Below are 14701 nucleotides of genomic sequence, written 5' to 3'. Positions count from 1 at the left end.
TGCCACAAGTACGCCTTTTCTTTTTATATAGCATTAGACATTTGATGTGCTTTACCAACATAAGACATTTATTTCCTACTCAAAAGAGTTTACAATCTTGAGACAAGATAGGACAATAGTTCAGAGGAGGAATGATATGGTGATTACTGATAAGGAAGGAGGATTTATTTGAAGAAATGTATTTTAAGAGATTTATAGGAGAAAGAAGGTGCCTGCCAGGTTAGAATAGGGAGATTATTCCAGGCACAGGGTTTAGAATGAGAAAGACTCAAAGTAGATGAAGACTGCAGTGAAACAAAAGAATTGGGAAGAGCAAAAGTAACAGTACATGATGATAAACATAATTAGCAATAAAATCTCTACTCTAATTTCCACTGCTTACTCCTACTAACTCAGCCCAGTGTGTGGCTGATGCCCAGAACTAGTTAAATAAAATGTTTATCTTGAGGGAAGGTTTCCGCAGCAGTCCACAGCAATTTTGGGAAGAAAAAAGCAGCCCAAAAAGGTTCAAGAGAAACTTGGTAGGTGTGTCTATTAGGGCAATACCATCAACACTAGAGCTCTACCCATACCATGGCAAGAAGCAGGTGTTGTTGGGGAATATTCTTCATAATATGCCCGTGTTTTAAAAGTTCCACTTCAGTTAGCAATACGAACACTGTCAAGAAGGACTGCTGAAGTGTCAGAGCCTTTGGTGATCCTGGCAGCTGACTGACATGGCTGATAGCCAACTACACACACTGGAATGAAAAATATGAGAAATTCCAGTCAAAATGCCCAAGAGAATCCATGAATTAAGTTGTTTTGGGATGTTATTTCCTCACTAGATAAAGACACTGGAAGCAGATTAGGCTTAGCTCACTGCCAAAATTTCAGGAATTTTCTTAATGTCAATCTAAAGCTCATATAAAATGTAAGTTAGAAGTCTCCCTCTTAACATTCTGGAAGCTGTACAAAGAGCTGGAGAACGTTCAGCCATGTGATTTTGCTGCCTCAAAATAGCGTATGGCACTGATGTGCTGGTGCCTTAACGCTGCAGTGAATGAGAATTATTCATCCAAAACCAGATCGTGTCCTAGGGCAATACAGAAGTTCCACACACACACTTCCAGGATGCCAAGGATATATTCTCAAAAAGTCAGAATTGTATCCATTCTCTTACTTTTTGGAGGAGTTCATGGCATAAATTGATGAGAAAAGAAAATAATCCCCAAGGTTTATTTTACTACACAAGTGAGAGAATTAAGACAAGCAGCATTTGAAATTCAACACAGATTGGGATCATTGTTTACGTTTAACCTTCCCAGAAAAATCTTATCTTGCTTGCTAAGACTTGCTGCATCCTGTGCACAGAAGTTAGATACAGAAACTGGAGAGCATTTTTTAAAGGCTATTAGGGTTGCAAGAAACCTCTGATATTACCTGATCCACCCTCCCAGAGGACCAACTTTAAGACTTCTTGCACAACACAAGAAATTGGAGAGGGCAGAAATACTGCTATTTAGCTTCTTTAAAAAGGTATCTAACTCCAAAAATAATGTACATTTTACTGATCATCAACAGCATGCTCAATGATGCAGAACATAGTAAGGGCAAGTCTACACTACAAACTTGCATTGGCATGGCTGTGCTTTTGTAGTGCTTCTGGTTAAGACTCTCTAAAGTGACAGCAGAGAGCTTTCCCATCAGCTTAATAACTCCACCTCTGCAAGAGGCAGTAGCTATGTCAGCAGGAGAAGCTCTCATGCCTACACAACACAGTCTACATGGGGAGTTAAGGTTGGTATAACTACATCGCTCAGGGGTGTGGATTTTTTCACACCCGAGTGACATAGTTATACCGAAATGTGTTATGTAGACCTGGCCTAAGACAATGTCTCTATCAAAAGGCACTTACAATCACAATTTTACATACATAGCTTAAAAAACAAAAAACAAAACAAAAAACACAGCACCAATAACCAGGATAGATCAATTTATCACATATTGGTGCAAATATTTTTCTTTTTATAATAGATACACAACTGCACTATTAGGATGATTCATACTGCGTTCTAAGAAGGGATCCGAAAGAAGGGTAGATGTTTGGCACACTGCCACAGACATTCTCCGCAGAAGGGATAGTGTGACAAGAGGCACAGGGATGAAAGTGGGAGAAGGATAGAGGAAGCAATAAGACAGAAGGTATGGCCAAAGCAGAGGAAATGAGGAAGAATTCAGAGTAGGAAGAGATTACAGAAGAAATTAAATGGAGCGGAGTTATGCAGAGCCTTAAACATGAGGATGAGAAACCTGAACTTGATACAGAGGCAATGGAAAATCAGTGAAGGGATTCGAAGATGTGGGCAAGGGAACGAAGTGCAGTGGGTATGAAAGATAGTGTTTGTATTCCCCCTCTCAGTCTCATGGCCCAGGTACCAGGTAAGAAAATGGGGGGCAAAGTTCCCCCCATGCTACAGTCCAAAGGTTAGGCTTTCCTCCCCTAACCTAGAATGTGAGCTCTCTGGAACAAGAACAAAACTATATGGTTCCTACAGTGCCTAGCACAATGGGGCCATGATCCTTGATTGAGACCTGCTGTAATACAAATAATAAAGTCAGGGCCAAGGACAATCTTTGTCAGTGAAGAATGCAATAGCTGAAGAGACACAGAATTCACAATAAAACCCACCCAGTGGGAACACGAAAAAGAGACAACCACCTCGTCCTAATGTTTGGAGAGTCCCAGCATCATGGAAGATAAGTCATCATGTCTCAAGACACTTTCCCCACATCCATCTTTGCAAGGGCAGTAGCAACTAATGCTAAGATGAGCAATTGGAGCCACCGGGCGGGGGGGAGGCAGCAGGGGGGGTTGGGGTTCAGCAGCACTACTGAAGCCCTGACTAGAATAGGCACAGCAGGAGGAAAGTCAAGTGACATTTATCTTACCTCACATGCAAAGACTGACCTCAGAGTGGATGGAAGAAACCAAACCTCCCAGAATATCGTAAAACGTGTTAAAAGCACAAATGTCAGACAGAGCACTAAATCAATTAGGCTCATCTTATTACTTAACATACTGTGAATCAAATTGAGGCTTTACTATGAAATAGTTATATTGCAAGCCTTTCTTCATTACTGAAGGTTAGTTCTCTCAAAATACCCTTTTAACCGTTAAACTTTTGTGGAGTTACAGGAAACTAGACCAATTTATTACTATTAAGGATCTTCTATAAGCCCAGTAAAATATACTTAACACCCAAAATCAACTACAACAAGTATGAAACAGTCATCTGTTTAATAATCAGGTACTTCTCCCATCTTATGTTTTCAATCAGGTTACTCTAAGGAGGTTTGGTCACTTTCAAAAGCATTTACACCATTGCCTTTTCCCTCAGTCCTCCTTCCCAACACTTACTGAACATCCTGCAAATCAGCACTTCCCTCCCCCCAAAAGACTTGTAGCAGACCTTAACTAGGGGTGTCGATTAATCACAGCTAACTCATGAGATGAACTCAAAACAATTAATCGCAACTTAAAAAGTTAATAGCGATTAATCTTAGTTTAAATCACACTGTTAAGCAATAGAATACCAATTAAATATTTTGGGATGTTTTCTACATTTTCAAATATATTGATTTCAATTACAACACCCAGAATATGAAGTGTACAGTGCTCACTTACTATTATTATTTTGATTACAAATATTTGCACTATAAAAAAAATGAAACAGTATTTTTAAATTCACCTCATACAAGCACTGTAGTGCGGCCTCTATCATGAAAGTGCAATTTACAAATGTTGGATTTTTCTTGTTAAATAACTGCACTCAAAAACAAAACATTGTAAAACTTTAGAGCCTACAAATCCACTCAGTCCTACTTCTTGTTCAGCTAGTCGCCGAGACAAACAAGTTTGTTTACATTTATGGGAGATAATGCTGCCTGCTTCTTATGTACAATGTCAGCTGAAAGCGAGAACAGGTGTTTGTGTGGCACTTTTGTAGCCATCATTGCAAGTTATTTATGTGCCAGATATGCTAAACATTGACATGCCCCTTCATGCTTCAGCCACCATTCCAGAGAACATGCTTCCATGCTGATGACACTTGTTAAAAAAGTAATGCGGTAATTAAATTTGTGACTGAACCCCTTGGGGGAGAATTGTATGTCTCCTGCTCTGTTTTACGTGCATTCTGCTATATATTTTATGTTATGGCAATCTCAGATGATGACCCAGCACGTTTGTTTTAAGAGCACTTTCACTGCAGATCTGAGAACGCAAAGAAGGTACCAATGTGAGATTTCTAAAGACAGCTACAGCACTAGACCCAAGGTTTAAGAATCTGAAGTGCCTTCCAAAATCTGAGAGGGACGAGGTGTGGAGCATGCTTGCAGAAGTCTTAAAAGAGCAATACTCCAATGCGGAAACTCCTGCTGGTGGCATCTGACTCAGAGGATGAAAATGAACATGTCAGTCCACACTGCTTTGGATCGTTATCAAGCAGAACCCCAGTGTCACCAGCATGGAAGCATGTCCTCTAGAATGGTGGTTGAAGTATGAAGGGACATCTGAATCTTAAGCACATCTACCACGTAAATATCTTGTGACACCAACTGCAACAGTGCCATGTGAATGACTGTTTTCATTTTTAGGTGACACTGTAAACAAGAAACGGGCAGCATTATCTTCTGCAAATGTAAACAAACTTGTCTGAGTGATTAGATGAACAAGAAGTAGGACTGAGTGGACTTGTAGTTTTACATTGTTTTATTTTTGAATGCAGTCATTAATTGTACATTTGTAAGTCCAACTTTCATAATAAAGAGATTTCACTACAGTACTTGTATTAGGTGAATAATTTCTTTTGTTTTTTACAGTGCAAATATTTGTAATCAAAAATAAGTATAAAGTGGGCACTTTACACTTTATATTCTGTGTTGTAATTGAAATCAATATATTTGAAAATGTAGAAAACATCCAAAAATTTAAATAAATCGTATTCTATTGTTTAACAGCGTGATTAATCACAATTAATTTTTTTACTCTTGACAGCCCTAACCTTAATTAATTTTCTACTAAAAAAAGTACCCATTCTTCTGACTCACTTCTGTCACCTTCTCAAAGTACTAAAAAACGTTTTAATTGATACCTAAATTCCCATACTACAAGACTTTGAATGTAGTCATGCTGGAGGTTCAGTTTACTTATCACTGGGTTGGTCTGCATTTGATCAAGCTTTTCACAGCTATGAACATCCAATTTCCCACACATTGCATGTCTCTGGGCATCTCCGAGGACAGTGGTTTCCAAATGTTAACAACCTGTGAATCCCTGTCACTGAAATGTCAAGTCTCACGAACCCCCTCCTAAAAATGAGTATTTCCAGGGATTTTCTCCTTGACCTGAATATAAATGATAAAAGCAGTGATCTTGGAAATATAAAATTGTTTTTATGACATGCTTATTACACACTATTTATTACTATTATTATCATTACAGTATTTTATTACATTATGAAAATGGCTACACTCTTCCAAGATCTCATTTTCATAGCTTGTATCACTTTGAATAAGCCTGTTATAAGACAAGGCTCCTATGCTTCATCAAGGAGTATCAGATGTGAAACAGCATGAAGGTATTTAAGAAGCCAACTCAAAGAGTTCCTCCTACACAAGCATTCAGGTCTTGAGCAGTCCAGGCAAACAATGCACGTTACAACAAATCTTAAACTTGTTCTTCATAATAATTTTAAAAACACCACTAGCTGCCTATTTAATTTTAAAAACAGCAAAAAATATCCACCTCCCTTTCCATTTTTTATAAGAAGTCTTAAAGTTTAAATCTCCTCAGTGTGATAGATAGGCTTGCTTTGATCTGCTTAGCTCTTGGAAGTCCAGGGGCTCCGGGCTGCTGGCCCTGTGCTGTCTAGGGTGCCTAGGGACAGCTCTGTCTGCCATTAGGGAATTTTTCCCCCCCGAGAACCCCCTGTAACATTTCACGAACCCCAGTTTGCAACCACTATCCTAGAACTTACATTTTCATGTTTCATATGTTTAAGTAGCCGTAGTTCTCTGTAGGTCCTTTTGGCGTGGATGATGGACTGAAATGGTCTGGACAGCTTCTTCACAGCCACTCGCAGCCCAGTTTTTCTGTCAAAGGCAGAGCTACAATTTAAAAAAAATAAAGTTACCAAATGTAAAAAATACTTTAAAAATAACTAGGGATTGAGACTGAAATAACTCATTTCCCCCAGTGAAATTAGTCCAAAGTACCCTGTGCCACATTTTAAAAAGCCACCTTTCCATACCTATGTTTGGTTTCCAAGGAAAAGAGGCAAAGAGCTAGATGAATCCTTTGCATCAGGATCAGTGGAAGGGAGAACAGGAAAGGGGTTTTGCAGAAGAGGTGTGTATACCGTACTTTAAGAAAGCAGTCTGATGCATACCCTCAAAATATTTGTATAGAACATTTTAATTTACTTTAGAATTAAGATGTGGCAAACACACGCAGTCTCTCTCTCTCAAAAATCAATACAGTAAGAGAGAATCAAAGTCTTCAAGTCTTTTTTAGTTGGAGAGCCTGGCCTTGCAAAAATACGTAATTTACAAGGAAGTGTCCTGCAAGATTCCCTGAACATTTCACAGCTCAATGAGAAATCCCTTACGAAGCTTCATTTCAGTTTATTCAACTAGTTCAGTTCAATTACTAGTTCATTCCAAGTTAAGAAACAGATTGGGAATTGAAAAAGTAGGAAAGCTTGTATTCCCTCTTACAATCTATGAATAAAATACTAGTGTAAGGATGAGATATACTAGTTCTAAAATCTTGAACAATATGATGACCAGACAAAATCAATTCAATTCACTAACTACATACACTGCTACCTTTAATAAAATCAATTTTAAACGGAAAACATGCTTTGATATTTTTTTCTTATGCATCAGCACATTTAAAGTAGTTTTATTTAACTAATCAAACCATAACTGTTTCGGGCATTTTAAATGAATTCCAGTTTCCATCCAAACAGAGCTTGACATGAATCAAGAATAAAAAGCTAATCTCCAAATTAAAAAAATGCATCATTCACCATTTTCTAACATAACAAAACAAATAAAACTTAAGAGTCTGAGTAAGTGTCTGTTAAGCTATATAATTGCTTAAAAATGTGTACAGATTTAATGTATCCTCCTGGTTGGCAAAAAGTAGTACTAAATGTATGTAAAGACTATACTTAGTTGTAAATCAACATGATTTAATGGTTACCAACTAACGAGAATCAACCTCTCTTTAGGGGGAAAAAAGGTGTAAATGCAAAACAAGTTTAAAACTGATTTACAATCAATGTTTCCTGCCTGATAATTTAAGTTGCTTTGATTTAAATCAATCCATCCTGAATGTTATCACAAAAGATTTTGACATAGATGAAAAGCATTATTCTATTACACCTAAGATATATCCCCACACAATATTCCAGAGCCCTAGCTGAGAATTTTAGATTCCAAGCACCAACAAAAGATGGATATTTAGCTGTGAACAACTGAATACCACTTCTGCTTTATTCCCCCTTTGGATGTTTTTGAAATCTAACTTCTTCTTGTTTGTTGAAAAGAAGAGAGAGGAAGAGGTAGAGGATGTGAAATTGATGAAGTTAAGCTTAATAGTAAGATAATGGAGAAAGGGTACAGAGAATGGAAGAGAAGCCAAGAGTATTAGGACATAATTTGCCCATTTCACAGAACATTTATTCAAACCAGCCTGCCTCTCGATTCAACTAAGATCTATAAAGACCATTTCCCTTGATAATCATGAAAAGGAAGGGAAAGCTCATGTTTACAAGTTCAAAGTGGGAAGCAAGGCCAGTAATGGAAAGTCCATCACCACATCTCACAGAAGAGAAGTCACAGCAGGAAAAGCATATGCATACTAAATCCACAGCTTTATACAAGTCAGAAATAAAAACTAAATATATACCTGCTCCAAACCATAGTCTATTTATCTTCTATAAAATGAAGTCACATTACTTATTAGTGTGACTTGCTAAGTTTCACTTAAGAAAAATACCCCTGTTTAAATCCGTGTGCTCTCTCCACTCAGAGTGCTGAAATGAAGCTTATGAAAAACTTGGCAACTATGTAGCCGAACACTTAAATTTTTTTCAACCAGCAACCATCATCTTCCATATGTTCTCTATTTTGTACTATTGCGATATGAAGAGAGTACTTCTAATCCTTCTCTGCAGAACAACAGTAGCCCCTTCTGTGCAGGAGAGTACATTCCACTGAAACAGCTCACATAAAAAGATATGGAAATAAAGCTGGAAAAGTCTCCCAGAGATCACAGAAGCCTCAGACTGCTGTAGTAGAATTACTAACATTGCTTTGAATTAATCAAAATGTGTTTGAAATCTACTATGCTCTTCATCATTTGTGTGTATTACTTCCTACACTTCACTAAATTGGACAATCAAAATAAACTAGTACTGGTTTTATTTTGTTTTGATTGCTTTTTCATCTCAAGTTCTCAAGCACAATTACAACGCATCAATGTTGAAGTAGCAAACCCTGCAGGGGAATATTTCAAATACTATTTTCATTTTCTGTTTCATGCAAGCTTTTTTTTTTAAAAAAAATACTACACACAAAATCTGAATTTAGGGTCTACACACAACAGCATAATTTTAATGAGGCATGAGGTTTTTTCCAGATATACTTCACAGCTCCAAAATAAAATCTTAGTCATCATAATCCAAACTAGACCGATGTCAATTGGTTATCCTCTTTAAGGCTCCACCTCTTTCAACTGCAACAGGTAGCATACAACACAGTTTAACAATCTCTCTTGCCTTGGAAAAAAGAGAATCCTCTGCATATTTATTTCACCTTCACAACTGCAATCACTATTACCACACTTCTCACTTACCAGAACACAATATACTGCTTCCAGAGCATCCCTAACCCTGCCAACCAAGGAAGCAAGGGATTGGAATTCTTGGCTAGGTTTTCCTTATTTACCACAGAAAATAAGGAATAACTTCAGTTAAACAGATGCAGTTACAGTGGTGCAATAGTGATGTGTGATGGGGAGGGAGGAAATACAATTTTAAAACTAATTCTACCTCCACTAGGCCACCGTTCTGTTCCTAACAAGCACATATAGGCTACATCTAGTTTGAACTTACATAAATTGATCAGATGCCTCCAATAACCTGAAGGAAACAGGGTCCAGGGAAGTTAAAAATGAAAACACGACAACTACTTGACAGTTAAACCTCCTATGGCTTCAGTGTGACAAGAGTCTTCCTACTTTGTACTTGAGCAGTGCTAGACGTAAAGATCCTGACCCAAACTAAGGTCCCTACACTCCATATCAGTCGCTCATGCTCAAATAAATTGGTTAGTCTCTAAGGTGCCACAAGTACTCCTTTTCTTTTTGCGAATACAGACTAACACGGCTGTTCCTCTGAAACCTACACTCCATATATTTCCTTTCAATATGCTCCTCAAACTGGAGAATATTTTATCCTTAAAAAATTTCTACATTATTCTTTACAGTTAGCCTTCTTTATGGAGAAGAGCAATAAGCCAGAAAACTTTACAGAAAGATACCTCGCCCACACTTTAGTACTGCCATAGCCTAAGTAGACAAAACAGAGAGCTTACAGTGGTGCAGCTGTGAGCTCTCTAGTGCAGCCACTCAAGCTCTCCCATCGACTTAATTCACTCCCACCGAGCAGCAGCAGCAATGTCTGCAGGAAAAGCTCTACCACCAACATAGCGCTGTCCACACCAGCGCTTAGGTTGGCTAAATTAAGTTGCTCAGGGGCATGGCTTATTCACACCCCTAAGTGACGTAAGTTATACCGACATAAGTGCTAGTGTAGACATAGCCCTAAATAGACAGTTTCCTCCCTGAAGAGCTTACATTTATTAGGGCACGCCCTACAGTCTGGGGACCTCTGTTTTAGGGGTTTGTACGGTGCCTAGGACAACAGGGCCCCAACGTCACTTACAACCTTTAGGTGGTACCAGAATACAAATTATTTTTAATAGTTCAATTCTTGTTTTCTTTGCACCATATTCTTTTATGCTCCTATATTAGAAAAAAATTTCCATATTCAGAACACCTAAATATTAAGAGAAGGTTTTTTACAAACCTACCAATTTTGCCCTTTTCTACTTGTAAAATTTATATTTTTCTATGTAACTTTAAGGGAACTGACAATATCTCTTTAATTTTGCACTTCACATTTTTAACTTACAGAACAGTTCTCCCCCTGGCCCTCATAAAAAAAAATCACTGTGGTACAACAGCATCATCAGTTGATGTCATTAGCAGTAAAGCTCTCTGGGAACAACGTTTGTAAAAAGCTACTGCAAAGCAAGGGAGCCACAACTTTGCTCAACTTGTCATGACTCCCAGGGCAGCACCCAATTAACATAAACAAATAGACTGTATCCACTTGAATCAAGATATCTCAACAGACTGGACTTTAAAGTTGTACATTGTAGCCAGCTTTGTGTTTAAAATATTAGTCATCCCTGCTGCAGAGCCAGAAGAGGAAGGGAGGAATCCCAAGAGAGGTGTCAATGTATCCAGTACAATAACTTTTCACACACCATAAAAACAATTAACATTAGATGTCAGTACTACAGAGATACTCTCTACCCCCAAATTATAACAGTTTTAAGTTAGGTCATATCTGAGGCCTAGAAACAGAGCTTCTCTAAAGATTTTTGAGCATGCTGAGTAATTTTTGGCTGATGTAGATGACTGCCTAATGCTTTTACAAATAAGAACACAGAGCTACACAACGGCTGTTACATTGGAAAGTGTTTTTTAAACACTACCTAAAATCAGCATTTATTACAACCTTAGAACAGTTGCATTAAATCTATCCATTATATTTCAGCTGAAAAAGACGGTTGAGGAAGAGAAGCTCATGACAAGTAGAAACTATAAATCCCATTTTTAAGAATGATAAACATGAGTTTAGGACTCACATGCCTCTGTCATAAATCACAGCTTGCAAGTTTCACAGCCACTTAGGCTCTATCATGGATGCAATTCAGGAAATTGCCTCATTACCTCCTAACTTACCAGAACACACACCACTTTGAGTTGTGATTGTATGTCACTTACACAAAGCTAACCCTCTAAGAATGATCTCAGAACAAATCCAGAGAACTACTGTCGAGACAAGTTATGTTTTTTCAGCGGTCTGAAACTAAAGAACTGGCAAAACTATTCTTCAAGTAGAGTTTGTTTAGGAACTGGGTAACATTACCAGTCTCTTTCAAATCCAACACTAATTCTGTTCTGCGTATCACTAGCTGCTATGCAAGCAAACATGCTACTCATCGAGTCCCGTTAGTGGTATCCTCTTTTTTGTCCTGAAGACTGTTTTCGAGACCACCAACCCCATTGTGTAAGCAGGAAATCTATGGCCTTCAAAATGTTTGAGAGTCCTGTTTACATATTACTAAGACCACAGTCATTTACAAGTTCAGTCCCTGTATATATGGCAAACACCACAAATCCAGCATACAGCTATAAAAAAGGCACGTATTTCAGCACCTCTTCCCAGCCTGTGTTTGATCATATTAAGTCAGCACCAGTTTGCAAAAAGCTACAATACCAGATATCCATGAATATTACTTTGCTGTACAGTAAGTAGTTCAGGATGGAAAATGACTCACAATATACCTCCACTTCTTAAAATTCAAGTTCTATAACAAGTTCAAACCCCTTGACCTCACTTTCAAGGCTCTGCCCAGCACCTCCTCATGTGTATGACTTGTCTCCTGCTACACCCCTGCTTGCATGTTCTGCTAATGCCACCTGCCTTACTAAATTGTTTTCAGGCTCCTCCCAGTGAACTCCATGGCTCCTTTCATGCCATGCCCCACACCAGGAACACCCGTCTTCCCCAGCAACCTTGCTTTCTTCCAAGTCCCTCCCATTAGCCAAAAGAAACGAGTTTGTCTTTCACCATGTAACATGCACCCCACATGGATACTTCATATATAGACACACTACAACCATTCACAAACAAATCAAACCACCCTATAAACCAATTAAGTTATTTCTCCTAAAGGTTGGAAAGGTAAAAATAATGATTTTTATTTTATTATTTTATTTTTAAATTCAGAAGTGATCAGATACTTTGGTGATGGATTGGTGAGCGTGAAGATAGATGCTATCCCAAAAACACTTTAAAGAAGCAATGATTTTGAAAACTATTTGAAGAGATGTGAGGTTTTTACTTAATTTCCCCTTAAAAATTTAACATTTACAGTTCCTTAAATGTGCGGTAGTTTTTTTTTTTTTCTTTAAAACTAAAGGGAATTAGCTGTGTAGCATAACATGCAAGAAACTCAGAGTCTGGGTTTGAGCCTTTGATTTTTGACTCTCAACTGATAAACTCAGTACTGTGTATTTTTACAGTCTACTATTCTTTATAAAGAATACCTCTTTTCGAAGAGCTACATAACCTATAACATTCTTCCCCAAACTAAGTACGGCCTTAAAGAGGCAATCTAGAGCATTTATGGATTGAGGCCTTTTATACATTAGGCAAAAAAACTGTTGTAAAAACACATTGCTTGGAACACTTTGAACTTGCAATGCCTGGGCAACACTTTGTATCTACACACAACAGATGTTCAACACATTTTATAAGTACCAATTGCATAAAGTGACTGAAACATCTGGGACAGTCTTTAGTTTGGATCTAGCTGACCCCATGCTGTAACCAATGATTTCTCCCCAATATGGTCAGGAAGCCAAAAGAGTTGCACCAGCATCAATTCTGTCACTTGTCCCAATTCCATTCTACAATGTAGTACCTTGCATTTGGAAGTTAATCAAAATCTCCTGTACCTAACAACCACATGGAAGCATTCTGAAACAGATGCTTCAGGAATCCCAGAATGAATTGATGCCAACATGATTGTAAAGTGCACTTCATGTGAATGCACAATAAGAATACAAACAACAACAGCTATGTTGCATGAAGATGCTAAACTGTTGTAAGAGCAAGCAGCATAAGCATTTCACACAATAGGTGTTACTGCAATGGTTTCATAAGTCAGCATAGGCAACTTCACTGACTACACCAGAGTTTCCCAGACTTTTGAAAACTGAGTTGCTCACCTTTCATCTCCACATCTTAATGTATACATCTTCCTTCTATTCTTTTTAAATCAAGGACGAGACTTAAGAACAAACTGAGAGATCTGCCCGTGCCTTCTCTCCCAACTACTGCACCCCATAATTTGGAAAACACTAATCTACAGGACTTGTTAGCTCTGTTATTTATGTTTGAGTAAGAGTCTTCTCCCTAACAGCCTAGACATTCATCCTATTTAACCCCCTCACCTTGGTGTGCAAGTAGTGATGCATGCTAGTACATTTTATCTGCATCACTGCCTGGGGAGTTTTCTATCTTGAGGGTGTTAATCACACTAAAATCATAATCCTGTGTTTGCAGTCTCAATCTGGTACAATGAAAATTAATCTGATGCCTCATTCAACACAGTGACTTTACATTAGGATCAGGAAGGAAAAGATGTGCCAGACCAGAGCAAGTCCTTGTGTGAATATAATAAACTTTGATAATCTGCAACTATTAGCTACATGTTTGAAGCTGCTTCCAACAGAAAATACAACTTCCTCTGCTACTAATGCAATTGCACAATCTTTAAAGGTTTTGACACAGCAAAACAGGAAGTTCATGATGCAAACCCTTATGTTATATGGGTAGTGGAAAGAAATATTTGGAAGTAATGCAAGCATTTTGGAAAGCACAATGGGAGTTGGGGGTAGGAGAAGACCTTGCTCATTTTATTTTTAGGATTGACCCTGCCACAAGGCACTGAGCACCCTAAACTCCTATTGATTGTAGTGGGCAATCAGAACACTCAGCATCTCAGGAGATATCAACCAACCAACAAGGTCAAGCCCTTATCTTACTACTTCAATAAAGCTCAGCCTTTCTACAGTAAAACTTTGGGGGGAACACATTCATACTATTAGAACCTGTTTAACCTTTATACAAAAGATAAAGGACAAATGCTCATATACTTTGGTACATAACAGTTTTAATAGAGGTTACTTAAATGGAACTTTGCAAACAATTTAGTATAATATAATCACCCTTTGTTAAAAAAACAAACAGCTGACAGTTTGGGTTTTTTAAAAGCTACAGTGTATACATGGCTATTACTTTTCTTCATTAGTATTGTTTACTGTGAGTCCTACACTATAGATATAAATTTACATATTGCATAAAAATTCATTAATGCATGCTCACTTCACACATTGGAGGAGACCACAGTGTGGAAACACTATTACAAAATCTTCATCAGGGTCTGACATACTGGGTGCAGAAAAGCTTTAAACACTATATGCATTCATAAGACATTAATGTTTTACATATTCTTTCTTTAAAAAAAGGGCAAAGCCGCCTAAAAAAGCTTTCACACATCACTGTGATTTGACTGCAAAACTGAGGCTAGTCAAGTAGACAAACTCATTTCCTATTCTATATTTTGAAGACCAAAACTAATAAGCACTGTTGCATTATGAAATGAGCAAAAATACTTGATGCAACAAGGGAGTACAACCTTTTTAATCATGCTGCTGTGACGCTCAAATAAATTGGTTAGTCTCTAAGGTGCCACAAGTCCTCCTTTTCTTTTTGCGAATACAGACTAA

General features: G+C 37.8%; 1 protein-coding gene across 3 annotated transcripts in view; it reads right to left on the bottom strand.

Annotated features, from left to right (window-relative positions):
* The window catches only part of MAPK14 (mitogen-activated protein kinase 14), a 47466-nt gene that overhangs the window by 31200 nt on the left and 1565 nt on the right, over positions 1-14701 (bottom strand). For all 3 annotated transcript variants that reach the window (XM_073319891.1, XM_073319889.1, XM_073319888.1), the window contains exon 2: positions 6021-6150. In XM_073319891.1, coding sequence (XP_073175992.1) covers positions 6021-6150 — 130 coding nt within the window. The remainder of the gene's footprint in view (positions 1-6020; positions 6151-14701) is intronic.

The sequence above is a fragment of the Lepidochelys kempii genome, chromosome 21 (assembly GCF_965140265.1).
Source record: "Lepidochelys kempii isolate rLepKem1 chromosome 21, rLepKem1.hap2, whole genome shotgun sequence".
NCBI classification, from domain to species: Eukaryota; Metazoa; Chordata; order Testudines; family Cheloniidae; genus Lepidochelys; species Lepidochelys kempii.
This window is presented reverse-complemented; position numbering and strand designations above follow the sequence as displayed.